General features: G+C 41.3%; 2 protein-coding genes across 8 annotated transcripts in view; both read right to left on the bottom strand.

Annotated features, from left to right (window-relative positions):
* Positions 1–385: 385 nt before the first annotated feature.
* Positions 386–9,336, bottom strand: LOC6035401 (DNA topoisomerase 1). Of its 4 annotated transcripts, XM_038251733.1 has the most exons (11): positions 8,929–9,336; positions 7,405–7,643; positions 7,129–7,344; positions 6,980–7,069; positions 6,833–6,919; positions 6,111–6,774; positions 5,814–5,902; positions 1,604–2,984; positions 1,458–1,538; positions 1,281–1,384; positions 386–1,215 (listed from the first exon to the last, which is right to left on the bottom strand). In XM_038251733.1, the coding sequence occupies exons 1-11, from the start codon at positions 8,959–8,961 to the stop codon at positions 1,113–1,115; spliced, it is 3,087 nt and encodes a 1,028-aa protein (XP_038107661.1). In that variant the 5' UTR covers positions 8,962–9,336; the 3' UTR covers positions 386–1,112. The 4 variants fall into 4 exon arrangements, with proteins under 4 accessions (XP_038107661.1, XP_038107666.1, XP_038107674.1 ...); XM_038251738.1 differs by lacking the exon at positions 6,980–7,069; XM_038251746.1 differs by lacking the exons at positions 6,833–6,919; positions 6,980–7,069.
* A 4,695-nt stretch (positions 9,337–14,031) lies between these two features.
* The window catches only part of LOC6035402 (DNA-binding protein RFX2), a 73,384-nt gene continuing 61,624 nt past the window's right edge, over positions 14,032–25,791 (bottom strand). For 3 of the 4 annotated variants that reach the window (XM_038258498.1, XM_038258507.1, XM_038258511.1), the window contains 6 exons: positions 21,625–21,988; positions 20,910–21,029; positions 17,187–17,633; positions 16,816–17,121; positions 16,078–16,755; positions 14,032–16,012 (listed from right to left, as the gene is read on the bottom strand). In XM_038258498.1, the coding sequence (XP_038114426.1) occupies positions 15,851–16,012; positions 16,078–16,755; positions 16,816–17,121; positions 17,187–17,633; positions 20,910–21,029; positions 21,625–21,988 (2,077 nt within the window). In that variant the 3' untranslated portion in view covers positions 14,032–15,850. The remainder of the gene's footprint in view (positions 16,013–16,077; positions 16,756–16,815; positions 17,122–17,186; positions 17,634–20,909; positions 21,030–21,624; positions 21,989–25,791) is intronic. The other variant, XM_038258503.1, reaches the window with a different exon arrangement.

The raw sequence follows: 25,791 nt of genomic DNA, 5'->3' as shown, positions 1-25,791 counted from the left end.
GTCTCCAGTCCGTTTCCGGTTTCTTTTTCAGCTACCCTTCCTGGGTAGTGGCTTGGTACGCTAGTCGGAGTACCTCCGACGCGTTTTACACCCCACAGAACTCCCTGTCCCGAAACGGGATTACTGAACCCCCCCTCGAGAGGTCTCTACGGCTGGGCAAACCGACAAACAGGTGGATGGTCTCCTTCGGGAGTGGCGCTTAAGCCATCTCACTTAACCATAGGGGAGTTCGATAGGCTGGCGGGCTATAACTCTCGTGTAGCCGTATGGGGGTGTGGCCCTTAACTACTAATTGCATACTACTTAAATGTCTAGGTTATTCATTTTGTAAAGGGAAATTGATGGATGTGAGTGGGGACTAAACAAGGCTTCAGAGGATAATTTCTGCTAAGGAAAAAGGGATTTTTATTGTTCAACAGTCTGGATGATTTTTACCCTTCTTTTCATAAATAAATAACGATACGGTGCGCGTTGAATGTTTTGTTAGTTTAAATTTCTATATAAGTCCTGGTGTCGGTCAGTTCCGCGCTGTCCCGCTGATGATTTTGGGAAATTCGGGAGCTCGCACGCACACAAAAAAATGATGAATATCTAAAATATGTATAATTTTCTTTCGCTGGAAAACATTTCATAAGGACAAGTATTAAAACAACCTTCCGCGTGCGTCAACGACGCCCGCAAGAAACGGATAAAATAAATCTACTCAAAACTCTAGCTAAATCATAAAAGGGATGGGAGTTGTCTTTTTCCCTTTCTGTGTGTTTGTGTGTGTTTGCTACCGTTGTGGTGGTTTTGCTTACAATCTGTGGTCGCAACGCGATTGGCTGTTGACGGATAGATATCTATGTACAGAGTTTACACAGCTTATTTAATTTATACTTTCAGCTTGATATAGTGCCGCACACTTTCGAGAACCTCAATCGTGGGTGTGAGCGCTCAACAAAAAAGAACACTCGGTTACTTCTATAATCTGTAATATCTCCCTTCGATATTACGCCCTTTGAGTAATTAAAATTATTGCTACTACACACTGTATTTACGGCCAACTAGCAGTTACGTGTCGACGCAGCCGTTCTCGTCCCACGGTTTGTCCCGGAAGCAGCAGCAGCAGCTTAAAACACATAAGTTTCGTCGGCCATGTCGATGGCCCACCGGAACTTGTCACGTTGCGTTTTGTTGAAGATCTTCTCGATGGGGACGTCAAACTTTTTGCACCTGTAGAAATGGTTCAAAGTTAAAACCAATCCAATTTTATTTTGTTGCATATTAGTCCAACTCACCATGCCACCGAGATACGCGGATCCAGATAGTTGAGCTTGGACGTGCCGAGGGCGATCGTCTTGTTCTCGTCTCTGTCAGTCTCTTGCAGTTCGAGCTTCTTCAGCTGTAACGAGCAAAAAAAAATTGACGGTTAGAAAATGTCTCTCGAAACGGCAACTCTCTCGCATCAAACAAACCTGATCCTTGAGTCGTTCCAGCTGCTTTTGCTTCTTGTCCCGGTCGACGGAACCCTTCACCGAGCCGCCCCGCTTCATGTCCTGCAGGCAGAAAACAAACATTAAAATCTCGTTCAAATTCGCAAACGAGCACCCACTCCACCCACCTTCAGCTCGCGCTGGCACGTCTCGACGGCTTCCTTCTTCAAGCGGATCTTCTCCTTCAGGTTGGACATACTCTTGTCGTGCGTCTTGGGCACCGCCCGCTGATGGTTACACAGGATGGCGACGGCACGGTTCGCGCGGTTGTACGCCAGCATCTTCTCCGGCACGGTCATGTTCGGGTCGGTCAGCTCGGCCAGCTGGTTCTGCAGCGTGAAGGACGCGTTGAACGTACGGAACACCTTGGCGGTGAGTCCGTCCATCAGGTCGCGCAAATGCTCGTTCAGTACGGACGTGTTTAACCGGTCGAACAGATCGTCGCCGGGTTTTTTGTTCTCCTTGAAGAGTTCCAAGTTTTTGAACACTCGCTTCTCGACCTCGACCTCGTTGTAGTACCGGATGGAATCCTTACCGAGGAAATCGAACACCACCACGTTCTCCTTGCCGTTGAGCTCTTTGTGCAGCTCGATGTGTTCCACGCGCAGCGAGCAGCAACCGACGGTATCGGCCTGATCTTCGTCCTTTTCGTTACCCGCTCGAAGGGCTAGCTTATCGATAAAGTACAACGCCACGGCCCGTTGCCGGATGCGCATCTCCTTGCTCTTCCACTCGTCGCGGTACGTGTCGCGGATTTTGTCGATGTGCTTCAACAGCCGGCGGGCCGTTTCGTACTTTTGCCAATCCTTTTCGCCCTTCAGCTTCGAGCTCGGGTTCAACATGACGTACTTCACCTGACCCTGGACGTTCTCCGTCCACGACGCCAACCACGACACCGTGTTGTCGTGACGAACCTCCTTCCAGCGATGACCTTCTGGGGCCTTTGGGTAAACGCTGTCCTTTGCACAGTTGATGATCACATCTTCGGGCATAACTCGACGCTTCACCAGACCCATCTTGGGATGTTCACCGCGACCACGGAACAATCCCGGCGGTTCAATCCTAAAGTTACCGATCTTTTCCTTGTGTCCGTCGATGTTACAAATGCCGTACTCCTTGACCAGCGCTTCGTTCTGCTCCTTCAGGGCCAGCTTCTCCTCCTTGGAGCGGTTCCGGTTCTTCTCGGACAGATCGGTAAAGTACGCGTGCATATACTTGAAGTTGCACTTTTTGAGATCCTTGATTTTCTCCCGCTCCGAGGAGGTCATCGTTTTGCGCCAGTCTTTGAAGAAGTTGTCGTTGAAGACGTCCTTCGAGGTGTACTCGTGCTCGATCATCCGCGCGTAGAAACCCGCCACCTCCTCCGTGTCCTGGGACAGCTTCATCACCTTGCCGTCGTACTCGAACTTGACGTTCTCCGGGAGGGGATCGTACGGGGGCGCAAACACCGGCCCCTTGTGCTCCAGGAAGTTCCACTTGACGCCATCTTCGCGCTTTTCCTCCTCCCACCTGGAAAGTAAAAGATTCCTCGGGTTAGTTTTCAAAAGCCAAAGACGTTTTTTGATCGGTTCTCCATCTATTTACAAATGATGAAATTTACAAATGCTTTAAATTGTTCATGTGCACGTCCTTTACTTAAAAAAAAAGACTTTCAACTTTAAAAATATGTTTTTTTTTTTTCAGACAGATCGAAATGGCAATATTTTTTTTAGCAATTTCTCATGCAACTTCCAACATTAGCATAAAAGCTTTACTATCGAATCAATTCCATTTTTTAAATGCAGATAATATGCAAGCTAAATGAGCACTTGCCGTAAACCGACAGGAAGATGCACGAAATTGGCTTTCCTAACACGGATGTGAACTTCAAGTACCTAGAATGAAGTTATCAAACATATCTCTCTTTTCTCATTTCATGGCACTCTTCAAAATCCAATGTCGAGTCTTATTATCAATCAAATTGCAGCATTTTCTCCGTTTGAAACCATTTGCATATGAACCCAAAGTGATCCCATGAGAATGTGTACCGTGTCCATTCGGGCGACATGGCCGGCCCACCTGAGCCTCCCGATCTTCGCCTGGCTGGCGATGGTCGGTTCTCCAAGAAACGCGTGCAGCTCATGGTTGCACTCGATCCGATGTGAGGGACTTCCGTAATCCGAAGTAGGCACGATTCCCAGCAAAAAATACGAGTCCGGATCTCTTAGCTAGTGTTGTTGTCGGCGGTTACCAGCGATCCCAAGTACACGAACTCGCTCACCTCCTCCAACTCATCACCATCCACAGTTAGAGGGGTGCGACTTGGGGGGCCCACGTCCTTCGAGGCCCTTCCTCTTAAGACTAAGTCTTCGTCGTATTCATGCCAAGTCCTGCACGTCTGTCACCGCCTCCATGTTCCCTGCTAAGCAAGCAACTGGTAAGACTTGTTCAAAATCGTGCCACTCGTTTCGATGCCCGCCCTTCGAATAATGCCCTCAAGGGCGATAAGGATAAGCCATCACCTTGCCGCAGCCCTCGGCGTGATCCAAAGGGTTCCGCTAAATCCCCCGAAACACGCACGTGACACATCACGCCATCCAAGGTAGCCTCGATCAGCCGAGTCAGTTGATCCGCCATCTGCTGCGGTCGACTGTATCATAGGCCGCGAAATTACACAGTGAAGCGCCCTCGCCAGTTTCTCTCCTCCATATTTTAGTAGCTCACCAGGTAACCGAACCTTGCCGGCAGCTATGTCATTCTTCAGCTTCCTGATCTCCCTCTTCACCGTCTGCAGATCAGGTCGCTCCAAGGTTGACTCCATCGACGTCTCCGTTCGCTTCATCGCCGTTGAAGTGTTTGTTGAAGTACTGCTTCCACCTGTCCAACACCTCGCTTTTGTTCACGATCAAGTTTCACTCGTTGTCCCTGCATACATCGGCTCGCGGCACGAAACCTTTGCGGGACCTTCTCGTAAAACTTCCGCGACTCGTTAGCTCGGAATAGCTGCTCCATTTCTGCACAATTCCGGTCTTCCTGCTGGCGCTTCTTGAGCTTGAAGACCGTGACCTGCCGATTTCGAGCCTGCCGGTACCGTTCCACGTTCCCTCTCGTCACCTTGTGCAACTTCTTATCGTAGGCTGCTTTCTTCTCGGCGGTAATCCGTTGGCACTCGTTGTCGTACCAATCGTTGCGACTGAATCGGCTGAGCGAATACGGCTCCAACCATCGTCGCAGATTCGCGTCCAACTGTGGGCCGTTCTGAAGACACGCGGTGTTGAACGGAGGGGCCCGCCGGCTTCGGCCTTGGTTGAAAACCGTCGGCAGCGTTGGCCGTTATCGTTCGTGACCAAGTGTGTTGCCAAGAACAATATCGATTAGCAGTAGTCGAAGTGCGGTGCGACATCTTTTGATATTGACTAAACTGACATTAATAATAATTATTAATTATTGTTAGTTATTACGTTATTCAACGCCATTCCGGTTATGTCTGCGTAATAACTGTATTTTTTTTCAAAAGATACGAAACCTTACGGAGAAAAAAAATTCTTAAAGCTGCCAAACTTTTAAGGGAAATAGAAGTGTACGAAAATCTCTTTTCATGAGCAAAGTTTCTTTTTCGCAAATTTACTTTTCTTTTCTTTTTGATAAAACTTTGATTTTTAAAAATGTATGTTGTTTCACAGAAAATAAATAGAAATTTAAAAAAAAAGTTAGTAATAGCAGCATTTTCAATAAAATTTAAAAATGTAAACCTTTGAAATCCCTAAATCTGACCTAATTTTCTTCCGGCTTCCCACCTGGTCAGCTGTCACTTTTGTTCGGATCAAACTAATCACGACCATGAGCGGGTGTTGGTGCTGCTGTAAGCACTCAGCCGCCGCAACGGGAAACTTTCGCCGGTGAAAGCAACACTTCCATGTGATACGAACGGCCGCCGCACCGGTGGCCGTCCACATATTACACAAATTACGTAACACACTCGTTAAAATACTGCAAAAGTTACACTTTCCCCCGAATCAAGCATCGCATGCAAATATCGATGCCATGATGTGAACAGACAAAAACATTTCGTCGGAACGACGATTGACGTCTACTTCTGTCACCTGTCAAACGCGCGTCTCGACTGCCAGCATTGCTGGCAGTTTTTGCTGAGCAGCGCCAATCGGCGCAACGGTGGCGAGCACTGAAACTAAACCTGAAATATCCACGCGCAGACTCCTCTAGGAAGAGTAATGCGTGCTGAGAATGTTTGAAAGCCGGCCGGAAGCCGGCGTTTAGGAGCCGGTGTCCCCCAACTGTTACGAGTTTCACAGTCTTATATCATCGACCCTGGGACGGTTGGGTTGATCATGCACGTACCATTTCCAGACCTCCTGTTCCTCCTCCTGTTTCTTCTTGCGTCCTCCCTTGGTGGGGCTGGCCGTCTCCTGCTTTACCTCAGTCTTGACCTGTAATTTAAAGTGCCACGAATGGCGAAAACGGAGAAAGAATGCGTACCGTCAGAGATCGTTCCCTAGCGCACCGAGGTTTCTTATTATTAGCATACGAAACGCACACATGTGACCGTGTTCTGACACTGACTGCGTGCGTAAGTGTACGTGTGTGCGTTTGCAAGCATCAGAACGTAAACAACAAAACGGAACATGGTTCATTCACCTTTGTTTTGTTTTCCTTCTTCACGGCAGCCGGTGCTGGTTTCGGTTTGGCTTTTTTGGCTTTCTTCTTGGCCGCGCCGTAATCGTCGCTCTCGTCCTCCTCTTCCGCTTCCGACTCGTACGCACGCTTCTTCTTCTTGTCCTTCTTTTCGGTTTTGACCTTCTTCTTGGTGCTTCCGCCATCAAAGTCCTCGTCGTCTTCCTTCTTCTTGCGCTTGGACAGCGGGACGTCGTCCTCGGAGTCCGACTCCTGCTTGACCGCGGGCTGGGATGCCTCGAACGTTTCCTCCGGAGCCTCCTCCTTGATCACGAACGGGGTCTCATCGGGCCGGAACTGGGACAGCGAGTAGTTGCACGAGCTGGCCTGCGACAGCTCCAGCGGATCCTCCTTGAATTCGCGAACATCCTGGGATGATTCGTTGCTGTAGTTTCCGTTGCGTACAGGTTCTGGCTCCTGTACTGGCGGCGCCGGCTCCGGCTGAGTCTCAACCGGTGCTTCTGGTTCTTCCTTTATCGGAGCTGGTTCCTCCTTGATTTTTTCCTTGCGGTCACGATCCCTGTCCTTGGACGAGTGCTTATCGCTGCGATCGCGATCCTTGCGGTCTTTATCTTTGCTGCTGGAATGTCTGTCCTTATCCTTGCTACTGCTGCTGCTAGATTTGTCCCTAAAATGATCGAACATCGTTAGCCTCGCACTAAGCAATAAGGATAAAGAATTCTCACTTGGACGACGACGACGACGAACTGCTCTTGTGCTTGTCCTTATCCCGGTCGCGGTCCTTGTCCTTGCTGCTGCTGCTGGATTTGTCCCTGAAATTATCGAAAAAAAATTACGACCTGTTGCAATTTCATTCAAAACGCTCCGCTTACTTAGACGACGACGAAGAGCTGCTCTTGTGCTTGTCCTTATCCCGGTCCCGGTCCTTGTCTTTGCTGCTGCTGCTGCTGCTGGATTTGTCCCTGCAATCAAACGAACCGTTACAAATCTGACTCCAAAGATCAGCCCAAAACTGTCTCACTTGGACGACGACGAACTGCTCTTGTGCTTGTCCTTGTCCCGGTCGCGATCCTTGTCCTTGCTACTGCTACTGCTGGACTTGTCCTTGTCGCGATCCTTCCGATCCTTGTCCTTCTCCCGGTCACGGTCCTTGTCGCTTTTGGAGCTCTTGTGCGAGCTGCTGTGCCGATCGCGGTCTTTATCCTTGCTGCTACTGCTGCTGGATTTGTCCTTGTCCCTAAAATTTTAGTAGTCAATCAAAAAAAGAACTTCCAAGCATCGGCCGGGGGGGACTCACTTGGACGAGGACGAGCTGCTGCTCTTGTGCTTGTCGCGGTCCTTGTCACGGTGCTTGTCCTTCTCGCGATCCCGGTCCTTGTCGCGGTGTTTGTCCTTGCTGGAGCTTTTGTGGCTCTTGTGGCGCTCTTCACCACTGCCACCACCGCCGCCTCCGCTGGAGGAGCCGCCACCAGAGTGACCGTTGCTTACGCCGTTCGGCCGGTCACCGGACGACCCGTTCGTCGGTTTTGCCGAGTCCTGCAGGAAGAATGGGGCAGATACATTTAAATGCAAATTGTTACGTTTGACATTAGTTTTAAAATGCTAAATTTCAGATTTCATCAAGTAGTCGCATCACAAAATGTTCAAAAATATATTGCTGCAGAACTGAGTGTTAGACAAACTTTACTTGAAGGATGATGACAAAAAGCGTGAGCAGGACTCACTAAGTGTGCATAATTGTTTTAGTGTAAATCGGTAAATATGATGAAAAAAAGACTGAATTCTTGAACAGCCAAACAAACTAAAACGTCACCTAATTAGTTGATTGCTCGATTTATGCACACTACGACCAGCTGGATAACACCAGTTTGTCAATCTTGCTAATTGACTAAAAATTGAACGACAGTCTTTTCGATAAAAAAAAGTTATCTAAAAATTAAAATATATTTAAAAAATGTTAATTTTTTACTTTTGTAAATGTTATTGCATTCCCGTCATGCGATAATTGTTTACAGCAAAATATCGTAACAACCACTGCCTAACCAAAGGTAAAATAATAATGCAACATACCCTAGCTTGCTACGACAACTCAACACTACCCTACACCAAAACCAGGGACTTTGTCGAATCGAATCAAAGCAGTCGCTTTCTATACCGACGAAACGACCAGCACTTGTGAAAAAAATCGAAAAACTCTGCCGTTCACTTCGCCACCAGCAAGCAAACAAGCAAAGAGAGAAACGGGCTAAATATAACAGACACATTGCGAACGAAACGTAAAAATCATCATCCATCGCAGGCTCGGCTGCAGCGCAAAGTATAATATAACTGAACACGACGACGACGACGACGACTACGGGGCGGACTCTGACTCTGGCGAAGGGAGCGCAAGCAAGCCATGGAAGCACTGAACTCTGGCGTTGCCTGCCTGGAGCTTCACAAAGAGCCACGAACATGGGAGCAAAGTGTGCGAGGCGAAATTTTTCTAAGTGCCAGAAAAATCGGGGACTTGTAATTTTTTTTCCCCGACCTCCAGGGTCAAAAATCGACCCCAGCCCATCCGGTGCAGTTTTGCGAGAAACGGATTTTGGTGCCGGTCCGGCCCCGCTACGACGCCCCAAACGCGAGTTATTAATTTTCAAAGTTTTCCGACGACGTGGGACTTAGTCTCCGGACGCCATTTTCTCTTTATGCACGACGACGGCCAAGGAGGTTGGAAATTTTGCTAAGTCCCAGCCATGGCCTACTGACGTGAAGGGAAGGAGAGAAAAATTCTAGAATTTTCGGGTGTTAATAGATCCGACGGTGAACCGTCACTAACCTGGGGGTTGGCCACTTCCGTCTCGACGCTCATGGCGTGGCGTGCTGTTCTCCTCGCGGTGCCACAGGAAATTCAGAAAATGTGACTTGGTCTGGTGGTTGCCAACACGGAAAAGAAGAAAAATTTTCTAAGTCCAGGCACAAAACACACACGCGCTCGCGGTCGAGATTTTCAACCAAAAGTTATGATTTTACAATCACACGCACTCGACCTCCGCTCGGAAACAAACTCTACATTTGCACGTAATGTAGAACAAATTGCACTTTGGATTTAGGTGGCTAATAATTGAGGAAATTTTTTAGTTAAACTTTTCTTCCGGACGAACACACCACCGAACCGAACCGAACAGCAGCACACAAAAAAGCCAACCGCGACACTGTACGGCCGAGACTTGACTAAATCAACCAACGAAAAGAGAAAGACGATGGGTGCTGTCAGCAGGGCTGCTTGCCGGCTGTCATCAGCAGAGACCAAAACCACCGCCTGATGCTGTCACCTGCATGACAGCAGCAGGTGTGTGCTGTGGGCGCGATACACTCAAAGTCAAAAGAGTTGTTTTTCATTTTCGAACAGCAGAACAAAGGAAAGGGAACGGGTTCAAGTGCGTAAACTGCGATAAAAGGGTACCAGATTTGTGCTCCCAAGTAACCAAACACCACTAAAACAGGAAATTATTCAGCACTATAAGCGCATTTAGTACAAGTTAGTTAGTTTGTTTGTTCAAAATTGGGTCCTTAAAATGAAGCTTAGATTGCTGATATTATTGTTTACAGCGATAAAGCTTATTTTTCTTAGTACAATGGCTCTTTGTACGACCACAAAGAGTTTAAAATGGATTTTTAAATCAATTTTGAAAAATTAACCTCGCGGTCCTTCTTGATAGAAAAGCTCCTACTTGACAGCTCGTTCCAAGGGGAAAAAATGTTGTCTTGTCAATTTTTTTTTGCATTCAAATGAAAAAAAGTGATCAGAAATTGAGGGGACCCCAAAACGAACAGAATAAGGCGAATCCGGCAAAAATCGGTTCAGCCAGTTATGAGATAATCGTGTGGAAAAAATCATGTCTACACACATCCCCACAGACATTTGTTCACAATTTGATTCTGAGTCGATAGGTATAGGGTAGAGGACCCAGAAATCGCCCACTTTATAGTGGCAATCCAGGAAATTTGATGAGTATTTAATGACAATTTATGGTATTTGGTTCTATATGTTGTAGAACGTTGATAAACTATTTGATTTTAAGTTTCCACAAAGTTTTCATCATTTACATGTTCATTTTTGATGAAATTTTGCGTTTAAATAAAGTGCTCTGAAGAGCCTATTTTCGCCCCCCTAAATCCAATTTTCGCCCATCCTTGGAACCAGTTTTCGCCCACGACAAAAATCAAGATACCATATGAAGTTATGACACAAAGCTAAGCAAATATGGTCTCCTATTGATACACAACATGTTCCCGAAGCTCAATTTCATTGATTTGCACATATTTTGTCGTAAAATAAATTGAAGTTCAAAAAACCCTAGGAGCTTTCTATACAGATGTCCTAATATTTTTTAGGTTCTTTGTATATTCTAACTAAAACCAAAACATGTTCTCACTCTCACTAAAAAAAATATGACTAAATCAAAATTTGTGATAGAACTCATGTGTCCCTATTCACCCTAGATAAGAGCACACAGTTACAATTAGCTCCATGTTGTTGTTGATTTTGTTAGGGGAGCTTTAACCCTATGGGGCATTCGCTCCCGAATTGACTCAATATAAAACTTCGAGTACCTCTTAATAAAAATATTAAAGCACATGTGTAACTACTTTCCCATCCTCTGCTTAATTTGTTTTCCTCTGTACCAGTAAACTTTTACTACATTTGAACTAGGTGTCCCATATCTTAGCTTAAGTCAATTTTTGAACTGATGTTTATACCAAAACCCCCTAATGAATGAAACTAATTAAAATGATTATTTAACCTATAAAAATAATCTAGAATGTTCCAAATATATTTTCAAGCACATTTCGCTGCGATTAGATAAGTTTTTATGGTGAACGAAAACTGGTTCTAGATAAAATCTGAAAACACAATAAAAGATTTCGCCCTGGACGAAAATTGGATCGCATGTTTTTTCATGACCCCAGAAATCGCCCTCTTTATTTTATTGAAATAACCTTTGGAAAACGTTTAAAACAGGTAAATCACTAGATTTTCATGAAATTCACACATACAGTGAACTAATGAATTATTCATTTACATAATTTTCGGACAAAATGAGTTGTTTTCCTCATTAACATTATTACCCGCTGTAGTCTAAATTGACAAAAATATGGCGGCTGCAGTAAGGCTTTTTTGAAAAGCTTATAAAACTTAATAAACAATAGAAATTCATAAGAAAAGTTTCAATTAGTACTAGAAATGAATGAATATGTAAACCTGCATAGTAAATTCAACCAAAAAATGGTATAAGTTTGCTAAAAACAGATTAAATCCAGTAGGTGGGCGAAAACTGGAGCAGGGCGAAAACTGGGTCCTCTACCCTACGTCTCCTACCATCCAGGAGTCGTATTTAAGGCAGCGTTCTTTTATTACGTAACGCAGTAGGGGGGAGAGGGGGGGTCGGAGGCCGTGTTACGCTCCATACAAAATTTTTAAAATTTGTATGGAAATTTTGTTACGAGGGGGGGGGGGGGTCTAAAAGTCCGATTTTTCGCGTTACGTAATAAAAGAACGCTCCCTAAGAAGTTCATTTTTCGAATGAATTTATAGCCTTGCCTCAGTGAGGTGAGGAAGGCGAAAAACAAATTGGCAGCAGCGGCTACGAAAGCAAGCCAGAGAGGGTGAAGAAAAGCCCCCTTGCAAGGAATCTTTGTTCTGCTGTTCGTAAAGCTGTTTCTTGACCCCTTTTCTTCCGATCTGCATACCAGCCTTTACGTAACAAAAGAACGTTCCCAAAATGAATGTTTGAATGTTTTGAATGCTAACTGCAGGGCTGGAATAGCATGTTTTGGTTCGTGTCTTATCTAGGCTAAGGTCAAATTGGAATAGGGTTGTAATATTTTCTCGTTTTAGAAAACCCACAGCAGATAGGTTGAAATCGAGAAATACACGCAAATCAGGCCTGTTTGAATCAACAAAATATTTTTTTGATTTAACTTGGCGAATTTTTGTTGAAACAACTCCAATTTTAGCGTAGTATTAACTAAAAGTATTTTGCAAAACCTTTTTGGAAATATGGAAAATATCAACAAAACTATTGAGTTGATTCTATCCAAAACATTATTGAATCAACCAAACCCAATTTTTGATTCAATTAAAAACGTTTGTTATTTACACGTGTTTGTCGCATCTGTCAAAAGTTACAATTTTATTTCAAGCGGCGGTCAAGCCAAAAGGCTAGTATGCAGATCGGAAGGAAAGGGGTCAAGAAACAGCTTTACAAACAGCAGAACAAAGGTAGGTATTGTTGAGGACTATTGAGAAAAAAATAGGTACAGGGAAAAAAAAATTGAGGATTTTTTTATCAACCTTTTTTCACTAAAACTCAATTTCCCAAAATACGTATTTTTTGATTTTCGAGATTTTTTGATATGTTTTAGGGGATACAAATCCGCAACTTTTGAGCCATAGAGAAACATGGTCAAAAAATCTGCCGCCGAGTTATGAATTTTTGACAAAGTGATTTTTGGAAAAAATCGAAGTTTCATGCAAAAACAAGTTTGACATTATTTTTTAATGCAAAATTCAATTTACAATCGAAAAGTACTTTACATATTTTTTGATAAAGGGCTCCGTTTTCTAGATATAGCCACCGAAAGTTTGATTTTAGCGAAATATTTGCAGTTCTTCAATTTTAAAAAATAGTGACCCTGAGTGACCATTTCTAAAAATATATTTTTTGAAAAGTTCAGAAAATTTGCTATAAGATTGGACCTTTGGTTGCAGAGATAAAGCGGCTTAAAGAAAAAGAAACACGAAAATTGAAGTTTTCTAAGTCTCACCCAAACAGCCCACCATTTTCTTATGACGATATCTCAACAACTAATGGTCCGATTTTAAATGTTAATATATGAAACATTCGTGAAATTTTCCGATCTTTTCGAAAAAAATATTATGAAAATTTTTAAATCAAGACTAGCATTTTAAATGGGCGTAATATTCAATGTTTGGCCCTTTTAAAATGTTAGTCTTGATTTTAAAATATTTTTTTCGAAGAGATCGGAAAATTTCACGATTGTTTCATGTATTAACATTGAAAATCGGACCATAAATTGCTGAGATATCGTCATAAGAAAATGGTGGGCTGTTTGGGTGAGACTTAGAAAACTTCAATTTTCGTGTTTCTTTTTCTTTAAGCCGCTGTATCTCAGCAACCAGAGGTCCAATCTTGAATGTCTCTTAGACAATTTTATAGCAAACAAGTACTTATAGACAAGTAGGGGAAATATACCCATTTTAATCACTCTAAGCCGTTCGACCAATAATCATCACTTTTGCCGTTTTCCACTATTAAATCAACATTTTCAGATGTATCAACAATGGGGAGTTGCTTGCTCACTTTTATTTGAGCTATTTATTACTTTGGAACAGTCAAAAACACTTTATGAAAGCTGTAATTCATGATCAAAGTGCTGATAGGCCGATAATAGAAATAGGCTGAGAAAGGGCATAGTTCCCCTATTACTGTTTTGCCGAAGAACTTCGTCTTGTGGCTCTATACGGGGTAGCAATCTAAATATTCGCCAAGCGAAATGAAACGCATGGAGAAGAAACACCCTTTCTCATCTTGGAACGTCATTATGGTTATTGTAGCACTGAGCAATGAACCGTTGGAGTTTGACACTTACCTACATTCTAGCGGGGAAACAAACATTGCACTGAAAAAAAAATGAAATCAGAGGGTGCTTCTTTCGGATTTTTGAAAATGTTGTATTCAACTCGTTGCTAAATTTGATTTTTTCACGGCGCGTCGTATTTATTCAACTCGGTAATCAGCGTTGGATAAATGCACTTGCTGAAAAAATCTTTTTTTTCAACTTGTTTCATAATTTTACACAAAAAAGAAAGCTATAAAATATTTTTTCGGCATAGAAGATCAAACGAAGGCAAAAGTTTTATTTTTCTTCAACTCACTCTATTTATTTCCTTGCGCGCATTGTTTCCAAATATTTTGCCTTACACACTAGTTATACTCTAGGACTACACGGGTGTACTTTTTCCACAAGTTAATCTATTTCCTCCGACGCAATCCACTTTTCTTAAACCCAAAAAAAACTCCTTCTTGCTCACGCTTTCACAGCTTTATTTTTAAGTTGTATTGGTTGAAGCAGAAAAGCAGATAGCTTGGTTTTTGAAGCGCGATCTCTCTGTTTTGTATAATGATTCGTACAAAAAATAGACAGCAATTTATCGATTTCATATCTTTAATCACAATTCCATTTTTTTTTATTAGATTCAACGTCTTTCTCTAATCTTTCCTGTTGACGAACGGTTAATTTTGTGAGCATTTTTTGAGCGAAGGTGCAGGTTAGCTTAAACTATGTATTTTAGTTTTCAAATTCGTTTCTATGAGATGAGCGTGTTTGGAATAGATAAATTAGGAAATTAAAAGTAAACGATGGCATGAATTTTATTGTTTCTAACCCCCTAACCGTATGATGTAAACCAATTGGGGGTGCAAATATGGCTTATTTTGGAATGATTTCACAACGCGCAAGCACCTCGAAAGAATATTTTCGAAAGGAAATATTCACGACTAGCATCCGTTCCGTTTGAGTTTTGATTTGGGCGGCGACATGGTTTCGTTGACGTTTCCTTTTTGTTAAATATCTGGAACAAATGTTGGTTATAAGCGACGATTCAAACTGCTTGCAGCTTTGTAGGTTGTTCGAATTCGTCATTTCTTTGTTTAGATTTTCTTCCACAGGCACATACATTAAACTGTTGTTTTATTTTGTCGTTCTTTTTTGTTTGTTTGCGTATATATTTCGTTTCCGTTTCTGATACACGTTCAATCTGCTCTCTCCTTATGTTTCAGCAACTTGACAACATTTGTAAAATAATTAGAAAATTTGTAGCTTCATTGCTAATTCCTAAATTCATTTGGTTTCTTCTTTGTAGCAATAATTTGACGACCGTTTTTGATTTTTGCCCAAACTGTTTCTTGAATTGCACACACGTGATCGTCACCTCCCGTTGGAGGTCGCAAACCTCGACTATTTGCATGGCAAAAAAGGTTGGCCGGCGTTTTTTGTTTCTTCTAATTCTTCTAGTGACTATAGTTTGATTTGCGTTTAAATTTTTTTAGTACAGAGAAAAGACATGAAAAACGACAACTGGTTTGTTTCGACAATTTTAGTTTGTTTTGACTTGCACAAGAATTACAATAAATAATAGTTCAATAGTTTTTATTTTTATTTCTTTAGGGGCATGCTCGGTAGATGCAGGTATTAAATAAATATAATTGTAGTATGCTGGATTGCATATTTTAAAAAAAATATTTACAATTCGTTTTGTGAGAAGTTGTACAATTGGACATTTTTGAGAATTAATTGATTAGCGTTTAAACGGGTAGGTGGGAATCAAACAGACAAATTGAACTAAAGTGAAAAGAAAAATTAGTCAACACATTAAAACTAAAGCTTGGAATAAATAAATTAAAATCTATGCCCGAGCAGCAAGATGATTTACCCTAACACACTAGCTTACACGTGAAACACACTAAAAGAAGTGTTTTTTTTTTTCAGTAAAAGGACGCAGAAAACGAGGACGACTCACCGTCACCGCTGCTATGGTTTGACGGCGAAGTTGACGCCGACGGCGCCAAATACCACGTTGGCTGCGTCGATTCTTGGCGATCAAAGAGAAAATGCTGATGCTGTTGCTGATGTTGACTGAAAGGGCCACCAGCCTCAGTCGGGGTGAAAATTGACTAACTTCGCATACGCTTGGCGCTCGGCTCCATCTTTACGTTGACAACCTCAAAGTCCGACGTGTACAGCATGCTCGTCACGTCGTCCGGGTGGTGGGGCTGTTGCTGCTGGTGGTGGGTGGATGACAGCGTTGATAGCTGCTGCATCTGACCGTTGTCACGCTGTTGGGAAACATTGTATTGTGTAAGATAGTTTTAAAAAAAATGTCTCACAAATATTCACTCACTTCGCCCATTACGGCAATCGGCGTTTTGTGGGTAGCTTTGGCCACCTTGTGCTCGATGATGAAGAACATGTACTCGTCGTACAGCAGCCGAATCAGGTGAAAGCTTCCAAAGCTGCCGGCCGACCGCAACGTCAAATCCCGAATCACCATCGAGCTGTAGAAGCTCCACTTGAGCAGAAACTGGCGAGCGGCGTTCACAAACGATGGCTTGTCGCGGAACTCCTCTAGCGCGTCGTCGACTACGGCCCGTAGCCAGCTAGCCCACTGTTCCAGTGAGTTCTGCTGCTGCAGTGCCGCTTTGAAATCGTTCTCCAGCCGTTGTACTTTGGCGGTGTCACACTGGCAGATCCACGACGCCTGCTCCTGCACGTTGCGGAAGTCCACCCGGTTCAGGTCGTTTAGCATTTGCGCAATCTGGGTGCTATTCTGGAGCACGGCTCGAGCAGCCTGGGCCAGGTGATTGAGCGAAGTGTACCGTCGGAGGGTCTGTCCGAAAGCGGAAACCGCCGAAAGCTTTATTTTGACAATCTCCTTCGGGCAACCGCTCATTGCCGACGAAAGCCAGTTCTCGAGGTTTTTGGCAAAGTTGCGAATGGCTTGCGTCAGTCCGGTCGGGATTGGACGCAGCACGTCCGGAATAAGCACGTCCACCATGTTTTGATAGAACATAAAGTCGACCTGGGGAGCAAATTAATGATTATTCTACAGTGCAGGTATTCCCTTCTGGAACTAACTAACCTGCTTGATAAACATTTGGATGGGCTCGCACTGCGTCAGCAGGTACAGCTTCGACTTGCTTAGGTAACGCTCCTCCTCGCACTCGTCCCCGTTGTTGTTGATGTTGTCCGCCCGCCAAAACTCGCGCCACAGCGATTCAATCGTGTTAAAGTCCAGATTCACAATCGCATCCAGGAACGCCTCGCAGTGCTCGCGGTAGATCGACCGCAGTGTGTCCACGTCCTCCAAGGTGATCTCCTCGGCAAACGGATGGTTCAAGCTGATCAACGGAAACTCCGGAATGGCACCGGTTGGATCGCCCAAGTACTACCAACGGAAACAACCATTGAAACAGGTCCAACACAACGCAAACAATAGGTAACTAGTCTTACCTGACCGCACGATTCCGGAATGTCGTTCTTGACCATGCCCTTTCTCGAACCGCGATGGTTCATGGCCATCCCTCCGTGACCCATTCCGCCTCCACCTCCCCCGTTCGCTCCTCCCATGGTGTTGTGGTTGTGACTGTTGTTGTTGTTGTTATTGTTGTTCACGTGACTAGCGTTCAACTGTTTGCCGTCCTCGACGATCGGCGAGTTGTTCAGCACCGAGCCGGGCTTAATCCGGATGCCGTAGTAGTGGTACTTGCTGTTACCCCGCGTCCCGAGGCGGCGCGTCCGGAGCCCCGTAAAGACCGACCGGATCAGCTTTCCGAAGCTGGCCGCGTTGACGGCGTCCAGTTTGTGCTCGTTGCAGTGGCGCATGTAGTGGTTGTACAGCGTCGACCGGGGCAAGCTGACACCCTCGGCGTTTTCGTAGTTCTCCACTAGCCAGGCAACCTGCCGAAAGAATGAAAACGGTCGGTTTAGAGTTGTAGGCGCTTGAAGGGACTTCCGCGGAATGACGATCAACCACAGTTATTGAACGCATGTTAGTAAGCATAACCAAGGATACCGTTACACCAAACTGTTGGAGATATTTGGAACCCATGGCCACGTGTTGCACGAGCGATGCTTGTCGTCCCCGTGGTAACGTCAGCGTAACTACGGGATTGAATAAGGCAGCCTGCTTTGATTGACACATGGGCATGACAATGTGGGCTTCAAAATTACCATCGATAAAAAATCAAAGTGTGCTTCTTGAAGATACTGAAAAGTTTATTGACAGCAGGAGCAACATTGATATCGAGAACATCGACAGCCAGAGAGTCGGCTGTAGTTATGATTTATCGTTCAGAGTCCAATTTGCTTAAAATTTTAGAAAATGTTTGCAAAAAGACATGGTTGAATGCTTAACATTGATAAATTTTGCTCAAAGTTGGTACAGGTGACTCTATCTGTAACGATATTGAAAAGACCATTGAGAGCGAGAAGCTAATATAATAATTTACATGGAGCAATATTGATATCGAGAAGGTCAACCCAGAGCCAGAGAGCCAGAGAGTAGACTGTAATTTATAGTTACCTTATAGAAAAATCAAAATATGACAATGACTCTAGATTAAAACAATTTGGCCATTATTACGGCAACTTGAGATTTAGTGTTCAACAAAACATGTAAAAAATATTTTTTGGCAGTTGTATTTAATACTCCAGAAACGGTTACATAAATTTTCATAAACATTAGTCTCTCGTGCTCAAAAACATTGCGGTAGACATATTTAAACATTTGATTTTGGCGCCCAAAGGATCTACACAAATCTACATAAGGGTGCCCAGAAAAAAATACCCCTAGCTTCACATGCCGATAACGGTTTATTTGATTTGAATGACTGTCAATGATGGTTCTGAAGTCAGGGTCCAGAAATAGTAAATTGAAATGAAAAAAATATCACTACATGTAAAATGCTTCTACAAACAACACAAAGAAAACCACTTTTTGATAGAAAACTTCTGAATCACGATTTGAATGTTTTTCTAAAAAAAACATGGCTGCCAAATGGCCGATTGGGAATTTGTGCCAATTTTGAGGGAAATTGGTTGAGATTAACTCATTGATACTCGAGCCTGAAGTCGGTGAAAAAAATGACTTTTCAGGACAAGTTCTACAGATTTGGTATATGTTGTACAAAGCTGTAGAGCATTAAGCACCTCGTTTTCGTCATTTTCCTGTTTTTGCGCGTGGCACGTCAATAAAATTAGTTTTTATTTTCAAAAAACATATCTCGGAAGCGTACGGTTCGACATCGCCAATTTTTTAATATGTTATGTGAAATTTTCCGAGAAAAACGATAAAAATATTTTCAGACTTAGGTTCTTAGGTCCAGACACGATCAAAACGCCATTTTAAATTTTCATACGACTTTTTCAAATGTTAAGCTAGATTTTTGCAATTTCTTACTGTTTTTCCTAAATAGCCAAACTAATCACCTTTTTTGCGTCTAAGGCAGTAAAAACTGGATGAAATGACGCGGAGATATGGTTTTTTGAAAAAAGTGGTTTTTGCGAAAAATTAAAAAAAAGCAATTTTTCGAACCATCCTAGCACGATGGAACCCCCAGAAAAATTTTGAGCCCGATCGGAAGACTTTTTTTCGGTTCCTGAGCAACTCTCTACGAAATCGGCCGATTTCGACCATTTTTATTTTTTGTATTTTTTAATTCGACTCAAACTTTGTGGGGGCCTTCTCTTTGACCAAAGAAGCTATTTTGCGTCATTGGTTCACCCATACAAGTCTCCATACAATTTTGGCTGCTGTCCATACAAAAATGGTATGTAAATATTCAAACAGCTGTAACTTTTGAGTGAATTTTCTGATCAATTTGGTGTCTTCGGCAAAGTTGTAGGTATTGTTGAGGACTTTTGAGAAAAAAATAGGTACACGGAAAAAAATTGCAGATTTTTTAATCAACCTTTTTTTTACTACAACTCATTTCCCAAAATACGTATTTTTTTGTTTTTGGAGATTTTTTGATATGTTTTAGGGGACAAAAATCCACAACTTTTGAGCCATAGAGAAACATGGTCAAAAAATCTGCCGCCGAGTTATGATTTTTTGAAAAAATAGTGATTTTTGGAAAAAATCGAAGTTTCATGCAAAAACAAGTTTGACATTATTTTTTAATGCAAAATTGAATTTGCAATCGAAAAGTACTTTACAGATTTTTTGATAAAGGGCTTCGTTTTCAAGATATAGCCACCGAAGTTTTGATTTTAGCGAAATATTTGCAGTTTTTCGATTTTTAAAAATAGTGACCATGAGTGACCACTTCCAATTTTTTTTTGAAAAGTTCAGACAATTTGATATAAAATTGTCAAAGAGACATTGAAGATTGGACCTCGGGTTGCTGAGATAGAGCCGCTTTAAGAAAAAGAAACACGAAAATTGAAGTTTTCTAAATCTCACCAAAACAATCCACCGTTTTCTATTGACCATATCTCAGCAAAAAATGGTCCGATTTTCAATTTTAGTACATGAAAAATTCGTGAAATTTTCCGATCTTTTCGAAAAAAATATTTTGATTTTTTTTAAATCAAGACTAGCATTTTAAATGGGCGTAAAATTTAATGTTTGGCCCTTTTAAAATGTTAGTCTTGATTTAAAAATATTTTTTTTCGAAAATATTGGAAAATTTCACGAATGTTTCATATATAAACATTGATAATCGGACCATTAGTTGCTGAGATATCGTCATTAGAAAATGGTGGGTTATTTTGGTGAGATTAAGAAAACTTCAATTTTCGTGTTTCTTTTTCTTAAAGCGGCTCTTTCTCAGCAACCCGAGGTCCAATCTTCAATGTCTCTTTGAAAATTTTATAGCAAATTTTCAGAACTTTTCAAAAAAAATATTTTAGAAATGGTCACTCATGGTCACTTTTTTTTTTTTTTTCAATTCAATTCGGTTTTATTGGTGAATAATCAAGATACAATAAGTTCTTTTGAGGTACATTACAGAGTTTTGGAGTTCCTTTCAGCTGTGTGTTACACCATAATCCATTTTGGAACTTTTAATGCTTTTTCGTAGAGGGCCTCATATTTGCTACAAACTTTTATACATCTTAATTCAGTTTGAAATTCTTTGGTCTTGTTTGTTAAAATATCTAACTTTTTCAAAGCATGATAATTTTTAAATTTCACTACCGTAGCTCAAGCCTTGTTAAAAACTCCGCTCTTACCGTCGCTGGCGAAACGCGCGTCGCGTGGCTAAGACTCGGCGTCGGGTCCATGTCGGGCGTCGGCGTCGTTGAATTGGAATGATGCGAGGATGACGCCTGGTGCAGGTACGATGCAACGTCCTTTGGTTCGGTTAGTGTGGTTTTATAAAGGGTTATTTTTGTAAATGTTAGGTTAGAAAAACAAACCCATAGGAAGAGAGAGAGAGAAAGATAGTATGCGATCGAGTTAGTATTGCTCGTTAATTTCACAGGGAACAATGAATGTTATAATGAGCAGCTTGATTGGAAAAGTAGGCGCATATCAAATAGAATTAATAAAGCAGCAAACCCGACAACAAATTTAAAAATTACATGAAAACAAACCAAAAACCTAGCAAAAAAAAATCCTCAGCGTATCATCAATATAATGAACAGAACTGAATATGAGAGTTAATTAAATGCATCCGATCACCAAAGTGTGAGTGAGTTGTGGTTTGCGGTGCCAGAGCTTTTTTTTTTCATTATTCCACTTTATTGATGGAGATATTGTCGGTTAGAGTCGAACAGTATCGAACCACAAAAGAGGTGCAATCCATCAACCACCAGCGCACAAAAAGATAATGACACACAAAAAAAAAGAATGAATGAAAAACGATATTGGTTTCACATCAGCGCAAAATTAAATTGGCGGCAATATTAAAGCACCCGAAAATTTCTCTGGCCACACGCCTCTTACCGTCATGGCTTGCGGTGAGTCCCGCTGGTGTCCGTTGGTGGTGGCTGCGGTTCCCAGCAGGGTGGCTTCGTCCACCGGAACAATGTAACCGCCAGCGCCACCGGCCGCCGCCCCACCATTGGGTGTGGATACATTTCCGGTTGTGGCACCTCCGCCGGGTGTTCCGTTGGCTGATGCACCGTTCGATCCTGGATGGGACGCTCCGCCAGGCGAGGTCGCATAATTGCCATTTCCGGAAGCGCCACCGGAAGTGCCACTCGTTGGACCGTTGCTTGCATTGCCGCCGGCACCGTTACCGCCGGTGGTGTAATACTGCTGGCCGCCGGACGCACTGTAATCGCCGACGGTGTACACCGGATAGGCCCTGGTAACGAGATAATGGAAATATTTGTTTGTTAACATTTTTTCAACTTTGTTCTTAAGCATCGTTGGCCAAAATAATAAGACCCATTTTTTTTTGTTTGGCGATTAGGTTGATCCTATCCCAAATAGGGTGGTTGAAAAAACGTTTTAACGATTTTTACAAAAAAAAAAAAACACAGGGTTTTCAAATTTCCCGGGAGCGGTAAAAAAATATTGTTCAAATCCCTGGACCAGAGATATTTTTGAAATGGTCATAAAAATCTCTGGCTCTGGCTAAATTTTAAATGCTTGAAAAGCATATACTCATCAACTAGTCATAATCTTGACTGAAATCTGATCAGGGCCAGCAGTTTTAAGATAGCTTTAACGTGAAGACTTCCATCATTGTCATGATTTTTCGTTCAAAGATATAATTTTTGCGTCGCTTTCAATATTTTGACAAAATTCCTTCAACAAGTTGTTTAAAATAGTGCCCTACACATGCTGATTCCTTTTGGTAACGATTATCCCATTCCTTGTAAAGTTATGGAAATCGTCATTAATCAATGATTGCCAACTAAGGGACCATCCATAAACCACGTGGACACTTTTTTCATAATCTCGAACCCCCTCGTGGACAATTGTCCATACAAAAAAATCTTTTGTATGGAACGTGGACAATCGCCATACCCCCTAAAGTGTCCAGGTGGTTTATGGATGGTCCCTAAGACGTCAATGACTGTGCCACAAAATTATATAAATTATTAAACGCATTTGATTTAGATCAAAAATTCTTTCAGTGGCTTCAAGAAGGCAACAACCGGCACATGCTGATTCCTTTTTGTGCTGAAATTCGTTAAATTGAATTTAATACAGAATATTTTATAGTGATGATTAATTTTCTTCGAAAATGATCAACGGCTTCACCTTAAAGCATTAAATGGAATTAGGAATTAGGTTTTTTTTAAAGTACTTTGTTGTGATTTGAGTTTTAAATCAACCACGAATCTGTATCCAATGTTAAATAAAAAATTTCAAAACCTTGTGCAAAAAATATGGTTCAACCCATATATCGGTACCTAAGGAAATTAAGAAATATGAACATTTAATTCGAATTAAGGGGTTACATACATGTAAATCGACAAAAAATGTCAGAGGTTGGTGTGAGCACACACGTAATTTTATTTCAAATCTGTTTTCAGGGCATTAAACATTTTCATCTACTATCAAAACAAATTTGAAGACATTTGGTTGAATCATTACCGAGATATAGATATTTAAAGTTGATAGTTTCAAAAAAACGGGTCCCACGATATCTCAACACTGCCTTGGAGCAATTCTCTACCAAAACCGGAAATGGATTTAATTTGTATTTTTTTTAATTGGCTCAAACTTTGTGGGGGCCTTCCCTATGACCAAATATGCTATTTTGTGTCATTGGTTCACCCATACAAGTCTCCATACAATTTTGGCAGCTGTCCATACAAAAATGGTATGTAAATATTCAAATTTGAGGATTTTTTTATCAACTTTTTTTTCACTAAAACTCAATTTCCCAAAATACGTATTTTTTGATTTTCGAGATTTTTTGATATGTTTTAGGGGACAAAAATCCGCAACTTTTGAGCCATAGAGAAACATGGTCAAAAAATCTGCCGTCGAGTTATGAATTTTTGGAAAAATAGTGAATTGTGGAAAAAATCGAAGTTTCATGCAAAAACAAGTTTGACATTACTTTTTAATGCAAAATTGAATTTGCAATCGAAAAGTACTTTACAGATTTTTTGATAAAGGGCTCCGTTTTCAAGATATAGCCACCGGAAGTTTGATTTTAGCCTAATATTTGCAGTTTTTCAATTTTTAAAAATAGTGACCATGAGTGACCATTTCTGAAAATATTTTTTTTTTTAAAGTTCTTAAAATTGAGATAGAGCCGCTTTAAGAAAAAGAAGCACGAAAATTGAAGTTTTCTAAGTCTCATCAAAACAACCCACCAATTTCTAGTGACCATATCTCAGCAACTAATGGTCCGATTTTCAATGTTAATACATGAAATATTCGTGAAATTTTCCGATCTTTTCGAAAAAAATATTTTGAAAATTTTTAAATCAAGACTAACATTTTAAATAAGCGTAATTTTCAATGTTTGGCCCTTTTAAAATGTTAGTCTTGATTTAAAAGTTTTCAAAATATTTTTTTCGAAAAGATCGGAAAATTTCACGAATGTTTCATGTAGGTATTAACATTGAAAATCGGACCATTAGTTGCTGAGATATCGTCATTAGAAAATGGTGGGTTATTTTGGTGAGATTTAGAAAACTCCAATTTTCGTGTTTCTTTTTCTTAAAGCGGCTCTTTCTCAGAAACCCGAGGTCCAATCGTCAATGTCTCTTAGACAATTGTATAGCAAATTTTCTGAACTTTTCAAAAAAAAATATTTTTAGAAATGGTCACTCATGGTCACTATTTTTAAAAATTGAAAAGCTGCAAATATTTCGCTAAATTCAAACATTCGGTGGCTATATCTTGAAAACGGAGCCCTTTATCAAAAAATCTGTAAAGTACTTTTCGATTGCAAATTCAATTTTGCATTTAAAAATTGTGTCAAACTTGTTTTTGCATGAAACTTCGATTTTTTTCCAAAAATCACTATTTTTTCAAAAATCATAACTCGGCGGCAGATTTTTTGACCATGTTTCTCTATGGCTCAAAAGTTGTGGATTTTTGTCCCCTAAAACACATCAAAAAATCTCGAAAATCAGAAAATACGTGTTTTGGGAAATTGAGTTGTAGTAAAAAAAAGTTGCTAAAAAAATCTGCAATTTTTTTTCCGTGTACCTATTTTTTTCTCAAAAGTCCTCAACAATACCTACAACTTTGCGAAGACACCAAATTGATCAGAAAATTCACTCAAAAGTTACAGCTGTTTGAATATTTACATACCATTTTTGTATGGACAGCAGCCAAAATTGTATGGAGACTTGTATGGGTGAACCAATGACGCAATATAGCTTATTTGGTCATAGGGAAGGCCCCCACAAAGTTTAAGTTAAATAAAAAAATACAAAAAATAAAAATGGTCGAAATCGGCCGATTTCGTAGATTCAGGAGTGATTGAAAATCATCTTTTAACTGGATTCAATAAAAGTTCTGTAATATGAAATTTCTATGATGTTCTACATGTATGTAACCCCTTACAAAAACATTGATATATATAAATACCCAAGCTTTCCTAAAAAAATATAAAATCATATGGAAAATATTAAAAGACATAGCCCCATTAAAAATTTTAATGCTTTAAAATTCCTATCGATAACTAAGTATACAGCCATTCCACGTCAAACAGGAAGTATCCAAAACAAAAGTGCTCCGATTTGTCTCAAATTTGGAGTGGGGATTCCTTGGCCCAAATAATTAGACCCGTATTCTTTGTTTGGCGATTAGGGTGGTCTTATCCGAAATATGGTGGTCCAAAAAATGGCATTTTTCGTCGATATTCGCAAAAAACTAATTTTTCAAACAATCATATCTCCGGAACGGCTGAACCAATTTTAGAGCGCCGCAATTCAAAAGAAATGTTATTAGTTATTAGTTGGGCTTTTAAGGAAAAATATGTTGAGGTCCAAAAAAACTAGCTGAATATTTGAAAAGGTCCTATGAAAATTTCATTTGTCGATTTCAAGGTCTCGGGACCAAAGAGCCCATGTCTGAAAATATTTTTCCCTGATTCCTTGTAATATTTTACACAACATATCAAAAAATTGCGGGTATTCATTAACACGTTTCGAAAACGGGTAAAAATCAACTTTTTTCACTAAAACTGCA

The sequence above is a fragment of the Culex quinquefasciatus genome, chromosome 1 (assembly GCF_015732765.1).
Source record: "Culex quinquefasciatus strain JHB chromosome 1, VPISU_Cqui_1.0_pri_paternal, whole genome shotgun sequence".
In the NCBI taxonomy this organism is placed as follows: Eukaryota; Metazoa; Arthropoda; class Insecta; order Diptera; family Culicidae; genus Culex; species Culex quinquefasciatus.
Note: the sequence above shows the minus strand (reverse complement) of the source record. Positions and strands in the feature narration are given on the sequence as shown.

Coding starts and splice junctions, on each gene's coding strand:
- LOC6035401 (XM_038251733.1), bottom strand. CDS start 8,961: ATGAGCGTCGAGACGGAAGTGGCCAACCCCCAG. Junction 2,985..5,813: donor GAACAGGAGGTCTGGAAATG/GTACGTGCATGA, acceptor TTTACTTTCCAG/GTGGGAGGAGGAAAAGCGCG. Junction 1,385..1,457: donor TGGAACGACTCAAGGATCAG/GTTTGTTTGATG, acceptor TGCTCGTTACAG/CTGAAGAAGCTCGAACTGCA.